The sequence below is a fragment of the Ylistrum balloti genome, unplaced genomic scaffold, assembly GCF_031769215.1.
Source record: "Ylistrum balloti isolate Yb309-2 unplaced genomic scaffold, AGI_CSIRO_Ybal_v1 Utg370950, whole genome shotgun sequence".
NCBI lineage: Eukaryota > Metazoa > Mollusca > Bivalvia > Pectinida > Pectinidae > Ylistrum > Ylistrum balloti.
The window spans coordinates 102,938-124,519 of NW_026782535.1; the positions used below are offsets into that span (position 1 = coordinate 102,938).

Here is a 21,582-nt window from a genome sequence, read left to right on the forward strand (position 1 = left end):
AAACGAAACTGGAAATTTTCAGTTATTTGCGAGATTGTCAGGTCGGAAAAGAAATTTTTAAACGATGATAATTTCTTAAGAAAATATTTTTTCAAAGTCGTCTGAAGTGACCTATTGCGATCGACTTGTCCAGAAACGTCGACTTCTCTCAAAATCAGTGAACCATATTTTAAATGAAAATTTGCAAAAATCTTTTCATGGCTTACGTGAACCAAAATTTTAATTTATACGGTCCCCACACCAAGGGGCCAAGAGGAGGGGCAAAAGGAGGCCATACTGATCGAAATGTCTAAAACAACCTTCTCAACACCAAAAGGATTAATTACTACAATAATGTACACCTGATGGATGAAAGGGACTTAAGGTGCTTTTATATATAAACAAGTTTAATTCCACCAGGGTCTCACATTTCCCCATAGCGGGAAAGTAGATTTGATCATAGTTTATATCGGAAACTAATATTTTTGAGCATCAATTAACTTCCATTGGAAATGATTCAAACTTTCTTAGAATTATGAATTTTGAAAGACAGAAAAAATATTACCTCTCTCAGTACACGTTTTAATTGGTTTGAATAATACTTGTACTCAATATAAAAAAACCCACTAAATTTGTTGAATTATCAGCTGTTATGAAAATCCCCTATTCACCCAAATATAGCTTTAGTCACATTTTCGACCAATCTGGATGCTCCTTTAGGCAATAACGGATGCGGATGTGGAAATCCCCTACCCACCCAAATATAGCTTTAGTCACATTTTCGACCAATCTGGATGCTCCTTTAGGCAATTACGGAATAAACAGCTGTAGGATACCATTAAAATCATTATTTGATTATATTTTATCTTATTCTGAAGTGTTGAAAGTTGCTTCTATTTCCTTTGTACAATCCGTACTTGTACCTTTACTCAGTTTGGATAATTGGGAGACAGCATCATTTGAAGTGCATGTAATGCATAACCACTAGATCTAACAACGTATATAGGTAGACATAACACATCGGTAGATCCTTTCTTTATCGTCCAAAACCCAATAAACAAGCTGCACTTCCTTATTGTCACAACAAAGAAGTCAACTGTTATCTACCTGTATCTTTTTATTTCTTCGTTTAAGTCCATAAATCGATAATATAAGGGTATATCTCCACAGCAACTGTGGTATGTATATGGATCCCGACAGAAAACTACTGGTCCAATGAGTCACTGAACATTGTTTAAATTTATAAAGAATGTGAGCACGGATAACATCAATACATCGGTGAAGATGACAGCACACATGAAATGAAATGTAAGACCTCATCTAAGATCGTGTTGTTTTAAGGTCTCTATGTAAGTTATCGTGGATTTAAATCCGGTCGAACTTTTGTTTTAACATAAAAAATATTCTTTCCGTCCCATTTTTCCTGATCAAACACTTTAACACGAACGATGCTTATTTAACTGCTTTTGACTCGTTTAATTATTTCGATTTCATTATAATACATCCGCGAGGATAACGCTCGACTCGGATTAGAATACAAAATATCAAAGAAAGAAAATGACAAATATAAAATCATTCAATGCAGAGTGATTATGACGCAAAACCTGTATGATACCTACAGGACGAGACAGCTGTATGATACAGGACGAGACAGCTGTATGATACAGGACGAGACAGCTGTATGGTACAGGACGAGACAGCTGTATACTACAGGACGAGACAGCTGTATGATACAGGACGAGACAGCTACATGATGCAGGACGAGACAGCTGTATGATACAGGACGAGACAGCTGTATACTACAGGACGAGACAGCTGTATACTACAGGACGAGACAGCTGTATGATACAGGACGAGATAGCTGTATGATACATACAGGACGAGACAGCTGTATGATACAGGACGAGACAGCTGTATGGTACAGGACGAGACAGCTGTATGATACAGGACGAGACAGCTGTATGGTACAAGACGAGAGAGCTGTATAATACAGGACGAGACAGCTGTATGATACAGGACGAGACAGCTGTATGATACAAGACGAGAGAGCTGTATGGTACAGGGCGGGACAACTGTATGATACAGGACGAGACAGCTGTATGATACAGGACAAAATAGCTGTATGATACAGGACGAGACAGCTGTATACTACAGGACGAGACAGCTGTATACTACAGGACGAGACAGCTGTATGATACAGGACGAGATAGCTGTATGATACATACAGGACGAGACAGCTGTATGATACAGGACGAGACAGCTGTATGATACAGGACGAGACAGCTGTATAATACAGGACGAGACAGCTATATACTACAGGACGAGACAGCTGTATGATACAGGACGAGACAGCTGTATGGTACAAGACGAGAGAGCTGTATAATACAGGACGAGACAGCTGTATGATACAGGACGAGACAGCTGTATGATACAAGACGAGAGAGCTGTATGGTACAGGGCGGGACAACTGTATGATACAGGACGAGACAGCTGTATGATACAGGACAAAATAGCTGTATGATACAGGACGAGACAGCTGTATGATACAAGACGAGAGAGCTGTATGGTACAGGACGAGACAGCTGTATGATACAGGACGAGACAGCTATATGATGCAGGACGAGACAGCTGTATGGTACAGGACGAGACAGCTGTATGGTACAGGACGAGACAGCTGTATGGTACAGGACGAGACAGCTGTATGATACAGGACGAGACAGCTGTATGGTACAGGACGAGACAGCTGTATGATACAGGACGAGACAGCTGTATGGTACAGGACGAGACAGCTGTATGATACAGGACGAGACAGCTGTATGGTACAGGACGAGACAGCTGTATGGTACAGGATGAGACAGCTGTATGATACAGGACGAGACAGCTGTATGGTACAGGACGAGACAGCTGTATGATACAGGACGAGACAGCTGTATGGTACAGGACGAGACAGCTGTATGGTACAGGACGAGACAGCTGTATGGTACAGGATGAGACAGCTGTATGATACAGGACGAGACAGCTGTATGGTACAGGACGAGACAGCTGTATGATACAGGACGAGACAGCTATATACTACAGGACGAGACAGCTGTATGATACAGGACGAGACAGCTGTATGGTACAAGACAAGAGAGCTGTATGGTACAGGACAAAATAGCTGTATGATACAGGACGAGACAGCTGTATAATACAGAACAAGACAGCTGTATGATACAGGACGAGACAGCTGTATACTACAGGACGAGACAGCTGTATGATGCAGGACGAGAGAGCCGTATGATACAGAACAAGACAGATGTATGATGCAGGACGAGACAGCTGTATGATACAGGACGAGACAGCTGTATACTACAGGAGGAGACAGCTGTATGATACAGGACGAGACAGCTGTATACTACCGGACGAGACAGCTGTGTACTACAGGACGAGACAGCTGTATGATGCAGGACGAGACAGCCGTATGATACAGAACAAGACAGCTGTATACTACCGGACGAGACAGCTGTATGATACAGGACGAGACAGCTGTATGATGCAGGACGAGACAGCTGTATGATACAGGACGAGACAGCTGTATACTACAGGACGAGACAGCTGTATACTACAGGACGAGACAACTGTATGATACAGGACGAGACAGCTGTATGATGCAGGACGAGACAGCTGTATGATACAGGACGAGACAGCTGTATGATACAGGACGAGACAGCTGTATGATACAGGACGAGACAGCTGTATGATGCAGGACGAGACAGCTGTATGATACAGGACGAGACAGCTGTATGATACAGGACGAGACAGCTGTATGATACAGGACGAGACAGCTGTATGATACAGGACGAGACAGCTGTATGATACAGGACGAGACAGCTGTATGGTACAGGACGAGACAGCTGTATGATACAGGACGAGACAGCTGTATGATACAGGACGAGACAGCTGTATGATACAGGACGAGACAGCTGTATGATACAGGACGAGACAGCTGTATGGTACAGGACGAGACAGCTGTATGGTACAGGACGAGACAGCTGTATGATACAGGACGAGACAGCTGTATGGTACAGGACGAGACAGCTGTATGATACAGGACGAGACAGCTGTATGGTACAGGACGAGACAGCTGTATGATACAGGACGAGACAGCTGTATGATACAGGACGAGACAGCTGTATGGTACAGGACGAGACAGCTGTATGATACAGGACGAGACAGCTGTATGATACAGGACGAGACAGCTGTATGATACAGGACGAGACAGCTGTATGGTACAGGACGAGACAGCTGTATGATACAGGACGAGACAGCTGTATGATACAGGACGAGACAGCTGTATGATACAGGACGAGACAGCTATATACAGCTGTATGGTACAGGACGAGACAACTGTATGATACAGGACGAGACAGCTGTATGATGCAGGACGAGACAGCTGTATGATACAGGACGAGACAGCTGTATGATACAGGACGAGACAGCTGTATACTACAGGACGAGACAGCTGTATGATACAGGACGAGACAGCTGTATGATGCAGGACGAGACAGCTGTATGATACAGGACGAGACAGCTGTATTGTACAGGACGAGACAGCTGTATGATACAGAACAAGACAGCTGTATGATGCAGGACGAGACAGCTGTATGATACAGGACGAGACAGGACGAGACAGCTGTATGATACAGGACGAGACAGCTGTATGATACAGGACGAGACAGCTGGACAGGACGAGACAGCTGTATGATACAGGACGAGACAGCTGTATACTACAGGACGAGACAACTGTATGATACAGGACGAGACAGCTGTATGATGCAGGACGAGACAGCTGTATGATACAGGACGAGACAGCTGTATGATACAGGACGAGACAGCTGTATGATACAGGACGAGACAGCTGTATGATACAGGACGAGACAGCTGTATGATACAGGACGAGACAGCTGTATTGTACAGGACGAGACAGCTGTATGATACAGGACGAGACAGCTGTATAATACAGGACGAGACAGCTGTATGATACAGGACGAGACAGCTGTATGATACAGGACGAGACAGCTGTATGATACAGGACGAGACAGCTGTATGATACAGGACGAGACAGCTGTATGATACAGGACGAGACAGCTGTATGATACAGGACGAGACAGCTGTATGATACAGGACGAGACAGCTGTATGATACAGGACGAGACAGCTGTATGGTACAGGACGAGACAGCTGTATGATACAGGACGAGACAGCTGTATGATACAGGACGAGACAGCTGTATGATACAGGACGAGACAGCTGTATACTACAGGACGAGACAGCTGTATGATACAGGACGAGACAGCTGTATGATGCAGGACGAGACAGCTGTATGATACAGGACGAGACAGCTGTATGATACAGGACGAGACAGCTGTATGATACAGGACGAGACAGCTGTATGATACAGGACGAGACAGCTGTATTCTACAGGACGAGACAGCTGTATGATACAGGACGAGACAGCTGTATGATACAGGACAGCTGTATGATACAGGACGAGACAGCTGTATGATACAGGACAGAGACGAGCTGTATGATACAGGACGAGACACTGTAGCTGTATGATACAGGACGAGACAGCTGTATGATACAGGACGAGACAGCTGTATGCTACAGGACTACACAGCTAAATCCTACAGGAGGAGACAGCTGTATGATACAGGACGAGACAGCTGTATGATACAGGACGAGACAGCTGTATGATACAGGACGAGACAGCTGTATGATGCAGGACGAGACAGCTGTATGATACAGGACGAGACAGCTGTATGATACAGGACGAGACAGCTGTAAGATACAGGACGAGACAGCTTTATGATACAGGACGAGACAGCTGTATGGTACAGGACGAGACAGCTGTATGATACAGGACGAGACAGCTGTATGGTACAGGACGAGACAGCTGTATGATACAGGACGAGACAGCTGTATGATACAGGACGAGACAGCTGTATGATACAGGACGAGACAGCTGTATGATACAGGACGAGACAGCTGTATGATACAGGACGAGACAGCTGTATGGTACAGGACGAGACAGCTGTATGATACAGGACGAGACAGCTGTATACTACAGGACGAGACAACTGTATGATGCAGGACGAGACAGCTGTATGGTACAGGACGAGACAGCTGTATGATACAGGACGAGACAGCTGTATGGTACAGGACGAGACAGCTGTATGATACAGGACGAGACAGCTGTATGATACAGGACGAGACAGCTGTATGATACAGGACGAGACAGCTGTATGATACAGGACGAGACAGCTGTATGATACAGGACGAGACAGCTGTATGATACAGGACGAGACAGCTGTATACTACAGGACGAGACAGCTGTATGATACAGGACGAGACAGCTGTATGGTACAGGACGAGACAGCTGTATGATACAGGACGAGACAGCTGTATTGTACAGGACGAGACAGCTGTATGATACAGGACGAGACAGCTGTATGATACAGGACGAGACAGCTGTATACTACCGGACGAGAGAGCTGTATGATACAGGACGAGACAGCTGTATGGTACAGGACGAGACAGCTGTATGATACAGGACGAGACAGCTGTATGGTACAAGACGAGAGAGCTGTATGATACAGGACAAAATAGCTGTATGATACAGGACGAGACAGCTGTATGATACAGGACGAGACAGCTGTATGGTACAGGACGAGACAGCTGTATGATACAGGACGAGACAGCTGTATGGTACAGGACGAGACAACTGTATACTACAGGACGAGACAGCTGTATGATACAGGACGAGACAGCCGTATGGTACAGGACGAGACAGCTGTATGATACAGGACGAGACAGCTGTATGGTACAGGACGAGACAGCTGTATACTACAAGACGAGACTGCTGTATGATACAGGACGAGACAGCTGTATACTACCGGACGAGGAAGCTGTATAATACAGGACGAGACAGCTGTATGGTACAGGACGAGACAGCTGTATGATACAGGACGAGACAGCTGTATTGTACAGGACGAGACAGCTGTATGATACAGGACGAGACAGCTGTATGGTACAGGACGAGACAGCTGTATACTACAGGACGAAACAGCTATATGATACAGGACGAGAAAGCTGTATACTACAGGACGAGACAGCTGTATGATACAGGACGAGACAGCCGTATGATTCAGGACGAGACAACTGTATGGTACAGGACGAGACAACTGTATGATGCAGGACGAGAGAGCTGTATGATGCAGGACGAGACCGCTGTATGGTACAGGACGAGACAGCTGTATGATACAGGACGAGACAGCTGTATGATACAGGACGAGACAGCTGTATACTACCGGACGAGAGAGCTGTATGATACAGGACGAGACAGCTGTATGGTACAGGACGAGACAGCTGTATGGTACAGGACGAGACAGCTGTATGGTACAGGACGAGACAGCTGTATGGTACAAGACGAGAAAGCTGTATACTACAGGACGAGACAGCTGTATGGTACAGGACGAGACAGCTGTATGATACAGGACGAGACCGCTGTATGGTACAGGACGAGACAGCTGTATGATACAGGACGAGACAGCTGTATGATACAGGACGAGACAGCTGTATTGTACAGGACGAGACAGCTGTATGATACAGGACGAGACAGCTGTATGGTACAGGACAACACAGCTGTATACTACAGGACGAGACAGCTGTATGATACAGGACGAGACAACTGTATGGTACAGGACGAGACAGCTGTATGATACAGGACGAGACAGCTGTATGGTACAGGACGAGACAGCTGTATGATGCAGGACGATACAGCTACAATACGATACAATACAAAAAAATACAATACTTTTGTTTGCCAGGATAGAAACGCTGGTGTTGTCTTACTGTGGTAGGAAACCGGAATACCACGTGCAGATGACCCCTTACCTTACCACGACCGCTCGTGAAATCGAACCCCAGACATCTCTGTGAAAGGCGGTTGCGTCACGCTACGCCCGACCAGTCTGACAAAAGATACACATGAAGCGGATATGATATCGTGACGAAAGGCGAACCGAACCTCTCTTAAAAACTATTTTTCTGTGCCATTACAGATTGTAAATGGAAAACCAACAACCACTGGTGAAAATGGCTAGCAACTTCACTTCCACCTCCAACGACGAGGAAGAAAATCATTACGTCAACATTGATAGCATGGTTTTCAAAGAAAGTGTTGTTTATGATACTCCAACGTATGTATACATAATATTATCTAGTTTATATCGCAAGGTATGTATAAATATCATTATCTAGTTTATATCGCAAGATATGTATAACTATTAGTTTATATCGCAAGGTATGTATACATAATATTATCTAGTTTATATCGCAAGGTATGTATAAATATTATTATCTAGTTTATATCGCAAGGTATGTATAACTATTATTATCTAATTTATATCGCAAGGTATGTATAAATATTATTATCTAGTTTATATCGCAAGATGCACTGATATATTTACAGCAAATAAACGTTACATTTATCAAAGAACAACGACAATGAGATAATTTGTCTTGTATGGAGACGAAATTTTAAATGCAAAAGAAATCTTATTATCAGATATCTGATATATTGAAATAATTTTGAATCTACATTTTATTAATATGTCATATATTTGATCAAATAAACACACACCGTCAGTTTTTCAGCATCCTGTCCAATTCAAAATTCTAATTCAACATTTTTTCCCGGTGAAAAATGAACATGATTTATTTGTGCGACGTATCTGACATTCAGATTGTCCACAGGGTTTCGGATAAAACAAATTTCATAACACATTATTTAACTACAATAATAATTTAGATCACGTGTTCATTCATTAGTTTAACAGGACTAATTGTGAACATTATATATTTGTTTAATTTTTGTTTCTCCTACCACACAACACCAATAGTCCACGGCCTCCCCAGATACTGGCAGTGGCTGCCATTGACTTCGGGACGACCTTTTCGGGAATGGCATACTCTTTTGTTGCCGATTATAAACGTTCGCCTCTTCAAATTGAAGCCAAAGTATGGCAAAGCACGAGAGGATCTGGAGTGATGTCACACAAAACACCGACCTGTCTCCTACTTCGTTCTGATCAAACGTTCGAGGCATTCGGATACGAGGCTGAAGACCAGTACGCGGAACTAGCTGAAGAAAATGCCCATTACGGTTATCGGTACTTCAAAAATTTCAAGATGATTCTTCATACAGAAGAGGTAAGCTTAAGTTTTCACCTCTATTCATGTCTGAACATTTGTTAAAAAATGGTATCTACAACTTTCGTCACGTTTGTTTCATTATTTTGTCTATGAATAACAAAGATTTCGAGAGCAAAAAATCATTTTTAAAAATTTTGCTTGCAATTAAATAATTTCATAATGACTAATCAAATAACACATGCTTACGCAATTCTATATACAATACATACCTCTATATACAATACATACCTATATATACAATACATACCTATATATACAATAAATACCTATATATACAATACATACCTCTATATACAATACATACCTCTATATACTATACATACCTCTATATATATATATAATACACACCTATACATATATATATATATATATAATACACACACATATATATATATATATATAATACACACCTCTATATATAATACACACCTATATATGTATAATACACACACACACACACACACACACATATATATATATATATATATATATATAATACACACCTCTATATATAAAACACACCTATATATATATATAATACACACACACATATATATATAATACACACCTCTATATATAAAACACACCTATATATATATATATAACACACACATACATATATATATAATACACACCTCTATATATAATACACACCTATATATATATATAATACACACCTATATATATAATACACACCTTTATATATATATATATAATACACACCTATATATACAATACATACCCCTATACAATACATACCTCTATATACAATACATACCTATATATATACAATACATACCTATATATACAATACATACCCCTATATACAAAACATACCTATATATACAATACATACCTCTATATACAATACATACCTATATATACAATACATACCTATATATATACAAAACATACCTCTATATACAATACATACCTCCTATATATAATACACACCTATATATATATATATATATATATATATATATATATATATATACACACACATATATATATATATAATACACACCTCTATATGTAATACACACCTATATATATATATAATACACACACACACACACACACACACATATATATATATATATATATATATATATACATACATATATATATATATATAAACACACCTATATATATATAATACACACACATATATATATATAATACACACACACACATATAATATATATATATATATATATATACACATATATATATAATACACACATATATATATATATATAATACACACCTATATATATATAATACACACCTATATATATAACACACACCACACCTATATATATAATACACACCTATATATATAATACACACCTATATATATAACACACACCACATATATATATATATATATATATATACACATATATATATAACACACACCTATATATATATATATATATAATATATATATAACACACACCTATATATATATACAATACACACCCCTATATACAATACATACCTCTATATACAATACATACCTATATATACAATACATACCTCTATATACAATACATACCTATATATATACAATACATACCTATATATATACAATACATACATACCTCTATATACAATACATACCTATATATATACAATACATACCTATATATACAATACATACCTCTATATACAATACCTACCTATATATACAACACATACCTCTATATACAATACATACCTATATATACAATACATACCTGTATATACAATACATACCTATATATAATACATACCTCTATATACAATACATACCTATATATAATACATACCTATATATACAATACATACCTCTATATACAATACATACCTATATATAATACATACCTCTATATACAATACATACCCCTATATACAATACATACCTCTATATACAATACATACCACTATATATTCTACACATACCTCTAAATAAAAGACATAGATATATATACAAAACATACCTCTATATACAATACATACCTATATATACAATACATACCTATATATACAATACATACCTCTATATACAATACATACCTCTATATACAATACATACCTATATTTATACAATTCATTGCTCTATATTCAATACATACCTCTATATACAATACATACCTCTATATACAATACATACCTATATATACAATACATACCTCTGTATACAATACATACCTCTATATATTATACATAGCTCTATGTATGATTGTAATATTAATACTTTTGCCGTAAAGAATATGTTCTTTGCATGTAGATTAAGATGTCTTATTTTAGCTAATTTCATTGCGCCAATATTAATCGTTATTCAGTAGTGTATTTCTAAATCTCTTTCATATACTCTTTATTTCGACATTATGTAACTATGACAACACCATATGTGATTCCGTGTACGTTTTCTATTCCCGACCAGAGTTTTCAGTTTGTCCTTCTTTTAGTGGGTGCCCTGATGTCTGTGAAAATTAATACAATTTTACTTTTATCATTCGGAGACAGAATTTAACGAGAGATACTAAAATCAAAGACGAACAAGGCAATGCACTTCCGGCGATGCTGGTGTTCACTGAATGCATCAAATATCTGCGGGATGAAATGATGAAGACTCTTAAGACAAAAGGGGACCTTGTTCGGGCGAATGAGATCAGATGGGTACTAACAATGCCGGCTATATGGGGCGACTCTGCCAAACAGTTAATGAGAGAGGCAGCTGAAGAGGTATGTCATATAGGCGTGATATTCGGGTCAGTTATTTCTTAACACATTGTGTCAAGATTTGCTTTGAAACACTTGTCGTATCATAGTTACAAACTGTGTGGTTCAATTACAGTTAACTTACTACACTGCCCATATGTGTATGTTCTCAAACATTCAAAACATTCACATCTTGCTGAACACCAATATAGATATAAAAATGCCATTTTGAAGGGTGGCTAGTACTTTTCCAATCGTCGTACAGAAGAGTGAAGACCGGTTTCTTCGACAGACAAAATCAAAACAAAATGATTTACTTCTAGGTCGAAAAATCTGTTTTTAACAATAAACAATGCCAAATTATGGAAGACAGGAACAGATGCCTTGACATTTGATTCTTGAGATAAGGTTTTTTTTTTACTTTAACAACAAAGTAAGCTTAAACTTAAATCCTCCGCCACTTTTTGTTTAAATTCAAACATAGCAGGAATAGTTACGGGGACAGGAAATACACCACCGATTAATGTTCACTGTTTACTTGGGTAGGTAGGTATAGAGCGACGCCAGTTGGTTATTGCGTTAGAACCGGAAGCTGCATCTATCTACGCAAAGGAGAAACTAGCACAGAGGATAATCAAGAAAGATGGAACCGCCCTCCTAGCTCCTTATGCTCCGGGAACGAAATACATGCTTATCGACTTAGGAGGTATTTCTGTTAAACTCTTTCAATGAAATACTAAATCAAACATTCAAATTAATTTAAATCATAGTGAAGACATTTCAAGGAAATTTGGGAACGTGGCATTTCTTATTTAATTGCCCAAGATTTACAATGCGAGTGTCATTTATGAATCAGAAGCTTTCATTTCTGGAACACCTGGTCTTATTCTCTTTTTTCATATGTCGCTGTGTAATTTTTTTCTTTTGGTTATATTTTGCCGAGGTTTCATCGAATTTGAGTTTGATTCTGTTGACATCTGGGTGTTTATTGTCAGATTAACCCTGTTTTCAAAATTTGTTCGGAGGTGTACTTCTGTCACGATCGTCGTTGTACATTTTTGGAATAATCGTAATTATATAAAAATCATACAAACATCATACTAAAAATCAAGGATTGTATCAAATAATACAATACAGTGGAACCTCGTTATCTCGATGTCGGTAGGACGGTGGGGGAAACTTCGAGTTATCAGAGTATTCGATTTTAGTAAGTTCGAATGTCTAGTGTGAAGTTTATCCGCGAAAGACGAAATACTTCGAATTATACAGGGACTTCGAGTTAACAATGTCCCACTTATACAAGACATTCGATGGAAACACGTGATGTTGAATTGATTTTTATGAATTAATTTGATATAATCAACAAATTTTGATCACAATTCATATCAAGAAAATATTTAACTAATATCGTATTGCACTATCTCAGTTGTTATACATTTTCGTCAGATATTCTTTGAAAATGATTCAGTTTATAATGGTTTGAAATTTTAAATCAGAGGATTTCCAACCCTTGATTCATATTTATATGTACTATAGTGGCAGGCGTGGTAAACCCTGAAGAGAGAAAACTGAACCACGGATTGGTATAGGTCGTACTCGACCTCGACGTAGACTCCAAAATATAGTAGAGAATTATGACTAATAATTTTTATCTTGGGAACGAAAATAAGATAAATTTCAAATTTTCTTTTAATCAATTTTCGCTTTTCGGAAGTTACAATCCTTGTTAGCATATTACATATATATCGACCGAGAAGTTTTGCGAAGTCCTTGTGTAACTAGTCTTTATGATTTTGTCCATCGATTGTCGCAGGTGGTACTGTGGATATTACTGTACGAGAGGTGCTGGAGAACAGGAATCTCAAGGAGGTCCATCAGGCTACCGGTGGCGCCTGGGGAGGGATGGAAGTCAACGCCCAATTCCTCGGGTTCATTTCGAAGCTTGTCGGCGAAAATGTCTTGTCAGAGCTACGTTTGCATTATAAGGCTGATTACTTGGAACTGGAAAGATCTATAGAGATGAAGAAACGCAATGTAGAAGGCGATAAATATGGCAGATTAATGATTCCACTTCCTTGCTCTCTGATGGAAGTTTATGAGAAATTAAATAATGGTGCTAAATTGGGTAACAGATTAACTTTTGAAACCGAATATGCAGGAAAAGTGGATATTTCAAGAGGTCATTTACGAATAAACAAGGAAATTGCTGCTAGTTTTTTTCGACCAGTTGTCGATAGCATCGTTAATCACCTCAGAGATTTACTTCAACTGCCGGAGGCGTCGGACTTGGAAGACATAATTTTAGTCGGGGGATTTGCAGATTCAAGCATTATCAAAACGACATTAACAGAAATATTTAACACCAAACGCTTGGTGATTCCAGAAAACGCGGGACTTGCTGTGCTTAAAGGAGCCGTCCTCTACGGCCATAACCCGGATGTTGTTAAAGAGCGCATCGCTAAGTATTCTTACGGTACAAGGTCTTACAGGTACTTCATGGAGGATTTTGATCCCCCAGAAAAACGACACGTCATTGACGGTGAAACCTACTGTGGTGACTGTTTCGGTAAGATAGCCGAGGTGGGAACGTCCTATCTGCTTGGTGATGGACAAGACATTGAACTGAGTCCAGTCTCTGGAGACCTCACCAAAATGGCTGTAGATATATACAAATCCACTGAACCTGATCCTGTCTACGTGACAGACAACGGGTGCTCCTATCTCGGCAAGATCACCGTCAATATGCCTGACAGGTCTCAGGGAAAAGAGAGGACAGCGAAAGTCAGGATTACTTTTGGGGATACAGAACTTATCTGTGAAGGTATTGATGAGGCGACTGGCAAGCGTACCAGGGAGGTCCTGGACACACTCAGTCGGACGTGATTTTGACAGCACCGCAAATGGTTAGGTACCATGAACGCAATATGACCATTTTCGTCATTATTTACAAAATGTTTATTACATATCTTTATTCAAAGATATAATGGTTTGTCTAGTGTCAAAAGTGAACAAAACTAACCTTATATTCCAAGCCTGTCTATGTTACCGTGACGATTTGGTGCAATATTAAAGCGCATGACGTATCAATGTAATCCGGTTTAAAATGTTACTCGTTAATGATAAAAACGAATCATTTATATTCATGTAGTACACTTTAATCGGTGAAATGCCGGTATTTTTTCTTTACTTTTTCCTACTTAAATGTTACTCATTAATGATAAAATAGAACAACATTTGTCATGTATTTCTTCCTATATCACCGGTTTACATCAGTGATGTAATTCACTAGTATACAATATCACAATAGCATTAACATTAATTTGGATGTATTGCGCTTTTTGGGAGACCATATTATAAGTAACATATCACTTATGGACGAAAAATAAACGTTTGCATTCTATTGGCATGTTGGAGACTGGAATATCTCAAAAAATATGGAAAGGCAGTTTGGGAAACTCATTGATAAATACCTTGTGGAGGCGTTTTCAGCAGACAAGCACGGTATCGGAATACCCTTGAACAAGACGTCCGCGTTTGTCACGTCAGCAAGATACGTGATACGGATGTCGCATTTGCTTAATCGGTTCCGGTCCTCATTGAACACTACACACATTCCAGGACTTCGTCGGAGCAGTTTTAGAACTTATGAAACAGACTGCGATAGACCATCATCGCTTGCGACATCCAGTTTTGCATTAACGCTGAGCAAGGTGCAGCAGACATCTGCATTTCATCAAGAGGGACTGGTCGGAGGTGCTATTCACAGATGTCATTCTTCCGGTGAGTGTCAGGTATCTCTATCTTGACGGGTAGACAGACTGCATGCAGAGAATATATACACGTGCTAAACCGGAAGTTGTTAATTTGAGACGTGAGAGATGTGACTAATTGGTGTTGTAAGACACTATCTTATTTATTGATACAAATCAATTCAAAATGCATATTCTATTGATTTCTCATTATGGTATCATAGTACAGATTACCTAGATTAAAAACGGTCAAAATAAAATCAAAAGTTATTTTTTGCCTGATTTTGTTTCCACATTTTGTCAGCATACATCTGTCTCGTTATTCTATTTCTAGTATGTCGGATATAAAGGAGTAGACAAAAATATCCTTTTCCTAGTTCCCTGTCTAATCAGAGGCTTTGCCCTTATGTTAGACTGTCGGGAATCTCCTCCTAGGATAGAGATTTCTCTGTCCAACCCTCAAGCTAGGGAAAGGTCCTATTTGTTCAGATTTCACCTTTAGCATGGACGGTCGTGTTCGGTGTACCGTCGGCCGTGAGAACGTTATAGTGACGTTTCAGCGAAAGGAGAATATTGTCTGAATGGCATCGCAACGTGCGGGAGGAAGGGAATTTGACTGGTGTGCGTTACTATGGCGAAATCATACGTCATTACGTTCTGCCATAAGAAACAGCACAATATCATCTTGCAGCCGGACAATGCACGTCCACAAAATGCCAGTTCGGGGCTCATCTACAGCAGCACACCGTTATTGTGCTACATTCACCAGCTGGTTACTTCGGATTTTGTCTCCAGTCCAACATGTCACAGCTGTGACTATATGACAATCTCGATTGACCGATTGTCTGAATCCCTGTGTCATTATGAAGATAATGCATTATAAAGGAAGGTTGGATGTAAAATGTATTTTACGATTGACAGTTTATTTTGCTGTATATATATATATACATATAACGTATTTCAAAGACGTGTTTAAACTATTAACATAAATATGCATGACAAGGGTTAGATCCCCTGCATAAGTGTTTATACTTAATAGGTAGATCTGAAAGTCAGTGAGTTTTTTGTGAAGTTATTATTGACAAGCTGGCGTATTCTTGTTACATCTATAAGCTAAGTCAGAATTACGTCAAATAGAAAAACAGAAGATAAAACATATGGTACAATGGTGGATGGTCTGTATGACAGGTATTGAAGTTGATCTTACAGAAAATAAAAGACACGCAAATTTAGCGTAGCATATCTACAGAAAATAAAGACACGCAAATTTAGCGTAGCATATCTACAGAAAATAAAAGACACGCAAATTTAGCGTAGCATATCTACAGAAAATAAAAGGAGGGGAGAAAAGGAAAAGAAAGACCCCACCTTCACTTTCCCCACCACCACAGAAAGATTTTTTTTTATAGTTAAACGGCTTTGTGAAGAGGTGTATTCACGAGTCGCGTAACTGAACTGATTTCCTGTCGGCAGAATCTATGGCAGATAATATTTTATTCAAACTGGAGTCAGACTGTTTGCCACAATAATTCTGGAAAATAAATTCATCATAAGCAAATCAGAACATTACTTGCATATTATTATACAAATATGACTACATGTACATACCAAATTACAGTATTATGTACATACCAAATTACAGCTCTATGTACATACCAAATTACAGCTCTATGTACATACCAAATTACAGCTCTATGTACATATCAAATTACAGTATTATGTACATACCAAATTACATCTCTATGTACATACCAAATTACAGCTCTATGTACATACCAAATTACATCTCTATGTACATACCAAATTACAGTATTATGTACATACCAAATTACAGTATTATGTACATACCAAATTACATCTCTATGTACATACCAAATTACATCTCTATGTACATACCTCTATGTACATACCAAATTACAGTATTATGTACATACCAAATTACAGTATTATGTACATACCAAATTACATCTCTATGTACATACCAAATTACCGATGTATGTACATACCAAATTACAGCTCTATGTACATACCAAATTACAGCTCTATGTACATACCAAATTACATCTCTATGTACATACCAAATTACAGCTCTATGTACATACCAAATTACAGCTCTATGTACATACCAAATTACAGATGTATGTACATACCAAATTACATCTCTATGTACATACCAAATTACAGCTCTATGTACATACCAAATTACATCTCTATGTACATACCAAATTACAGCTCTATGTACAGACCAAATTACAGATGTATGTACATACCAAATTACAGCTCTATGTACATACCAAATTACAGCTCTATGTACATACCAAATTACAGATGTATGTACATACCAAATTACAGATGTATGTACATACCAAATTACATCTCTATGTACATACCAAATTACAGCTCTATGTACATATCAAATTACATCTCTATGTACATACCAAATTACATCTCTATGTACATACCAAATTACAGCTCTATGTACATACCAAATTACATCTCTATGTACATACCAAATTACAGATGTATGTACATACCAAATTACAGCTCTATGTACATACCAAATTACAGCTCTATGTACATACCAAATTACATCTCTATGTACATACCAAATTACAGATGTATGTACATATCAAATTACATCTCTATGTACATACCAAATTACATCTCTATGTACATACCAAATTACATCTCTATGTACATACCAAATTACAGATGTATGTACATATCAAATTACAGTATTATGTACATACCAAATTACAGCTCTATGTACATACCAAATTGCATCTCTATGTACATACCAAATAACATCTCTATGTACATACCAAATTACAGATGTATGTACATATCAAATTACATCTTTATGTACATACCAAATTACATCTCTATGTACATACCAAATTACATTTCTATGTACATACCAAATTACATCTCTATGTACATACCAAATTACAGCTCTGTGTACATACCAAATTACAGCTCTATGTACATACCAAATTACATCTCTATGTACATACCAAATTACAGATGTATGTACATACCTCTATGTACATACCAAATTACAGTATTATGTACATACCAAATTACAGATGTATGTACATACCAAATTACAGATGTATGTACATACCAAATTACATCTCTATGTACATACCAAATTACAGCTCTATGTACATATCAAATTACAGCTCTATGTACATACCAAATTACAGATGTATGTACATACCAAATTACAGATGTATGTACATACCAAATTACATCTCTATGTACATACCAAATTACATCTCTATGTACATACCAAATTACATCTCTATGTACATACCAAATTACAGATGTATGTACATATCAAATTACATCTCTATGTACATACCAAATTACATCTCTATGTACATACCAAATTACAGATGTATGTACATACCAAATTACAGCTCTATGCACATACCAAATTACAGCTCTATGTACATACCAAATTACATCTCTATGTACATACCAAATTACAGATGTATGTACATATCAAATTACAGATGTATGTACATACCAAATTACATCTCTATGTACATACCAAATTACAGCTCTATGTACATACCAAATTACAGCTCTATGTACATACCAAATTACATCTCTATGTACATACCAAATTACAGATGTATGTACATATCAAATTACAGTATTATGTACATACCAAATTACAGCTCTATGTACATACCAAATTACATCTCTATGTACATACCAAATTACAGATGTATGTACATATCAAATTACATCTTTATGTACATACCAAATTACATCTCTATGTACATACCAAATTACAGTTCTATGTACATACCAAATTACATCTCTATGTACATACCAAATTACATCTCTATGTACATACCAAATTACATCTCTATGTACATACCAAATTACAGCTCTATGTACATACCAAATTACAGCTCTATGTACATACCAAATTACATCTCTATGTACATACCAAATTACAGATGTATGTACATATCAAATTACAGATGTATGTACATACCAAATTACATCTCTATGTACATACCAAATTACAGATGTATGTACATATCAAATTACAGTATTATGTACATACCAAATTACAGCTCTATGTACATACCAAATTACATCTCTATGTACATACCAAATTACATCTCTATGTACATACCAAATTACAGATGTATGTACATATCAAATTACATCTTTATGTACATACCAAATTACATCTCTATGTACATACCAAATTACATCTCTATGTACATACCAAATTACATCTCTATGTACATACCAAATTACAGCTTTCTATGTTTTTGTCCACTTATAGGTAAATGATTGGAAAGAAAGATATCATTAGACGAAATGGCGGATAAACACTATAATATGATCCAAGCTATGCGTAGAAATAAACATTACAAACAGGTAAACTCTTGGTACACATTGATATTCATGTGAATTATCTCCCTTTATAAAGAGGATCATTACATCATTAGACTGGTCAAGTCGAACATTATGATGTCTCTTTAGAAATACCTATCAGTCATCAGAAGCCTGTTTATTGTTGGAAATTCTCGCTATGTGAAATGAGATCCATACCTCACCCCTTGGACCTGCTGAGATGTTAGTATTTCTGTGTAACAGGACAGGAAAGCTGCCTTTTGGTTAATACGAATAAAATCTATACCTTCATGTGGTTTATGATGATAAATAACACAACGATGACGAAACATTGTTTACTTTGATCAGAGACGTATATGTGATATATACGTCTCTGCTTTTATCTTATACTAAAATACACAACCAATTTGAACGAAGATTTCGGCTTCAGTATTATACTTCATTAACCTGAATGTATATCCTTTTACAAACATTCTTCTGAAACGCCGAAAGTTAGTAAAAGTGAACGTAAAACCCGTTTATAGATAATAAACAAATAAACAAAATGTGTAGTCAAAACACATTCTGTCTCTAGAAAGGGGGCGATGATCAAAAGACAAACGAGTTCGACTTGACGCTGCGGAAGTTTGGCGACCCTGACTGAATGAGTGTTATAGGGTAATTTTGATGTCGAGTATTAAGGGTAGGGTTGATAGTAAAGGAAGTAGGGTGGAGAAGGAGAGGAGGACCGGTAAGAACTGGCTACGTAGACGTATCCTGGTATATATGATGAATCTATTTTAGATCAACCAATCAAATCCGTGGCTATTTTTAGTAATTAACCTGTCGTCTATTTTAAGCGGTGACTGGTATTACCCGCTCGCAAGATTGCACCATAACAATCCGTTTGACAACTACTGCTCGAAGGAGGAAGTTGAAAACGGTAAGGGTATTATTTGTTAGAAATCTTCTTTGTCACTTTCTTTTTATACACTCAGAGAAAGTTCTCATTCAGTATTGTACAGTAAAGATGAAGCATTGTATCTAGAAACTTGTAATATATTCGTTTGATGTGAAAACATGTATGAATATCGGACTTTGTTTTTCTATGAAATAAAGTTATAACACTAATAGTAAGCATAACCATTTGTAGTCCGAGGCTCCAATCATTAACTACCGCTTTTTGAAACAATATTTGAGATATAGCTTGAGATGGTTTGGTTAACCCCCGTGAAAAATAGCCCCTATCTGCGTCCCATATTACTAGAATTTTCATTTTGGCTGCAGTCATTTTACTTTGATAAATATAATACAGATCCAAGGTAAAACACTGTTAGATTGTCACGTGATGACCCTAATGGCTGCTTCTAGAATGAGATATACAGTTTGTACTAAGGAAACATTTCCCCTGGCCTTACAATTAACAGTGCTAGAACTAACCTCTCTTGAGGACTTAGTGCCTTTGACCTCGCTAAGGTTAAATGTAACTATTTTTTGTACTTATGGTAAGTACTTAAGGGCCAAGTCAT

At 37.6% G+C, this 21,582-nt stretch overlaps 2 protein-coding genes across 2 annotated transcripts in view; both read left to right on the plus strand.

Annotated features, from left to right (window-relative positions):
• The first annotated feature begins 8,114 nt into the window (after positions 1-8,114).
• LOC132559704 (heat shock 70 kDa protein 12A-like) lies at positions 8,115-14,825 on the plus strand. Its single transcript, XM_060224326.1, has 5 exons — positions 8,115-8,218; positions 8,921-9,230; positions 11,748-11,966; positions 12,489-12,648; positions 13,756-14,825. Exons 1-5 carry the CDS (start codon positions 8,115-8,117, stop codon positions 14,823-14,825), a joined length of 1,863 nt encoding a protein of 620 aa, XP_060080309.1.
• Positions 14,826-20,926: 6,101 nt separating this feature from the next.
• LOC132559705 (circularly permutated Ras protein 1-like) overlaps positions 20,927-21,582 on the plus strand; it is a 37,305-nt gene continuing 36,649 nt past the window's right edge. The window contains exon 1 of the mRNA XM_060224327.1: positions 20,927-20,996. The gene's annotated coding sequence lies outside the window, so the exon portion shown is untranslated. The remainder of the gene's footprint in view (positions 20,997-21,582) is intronic.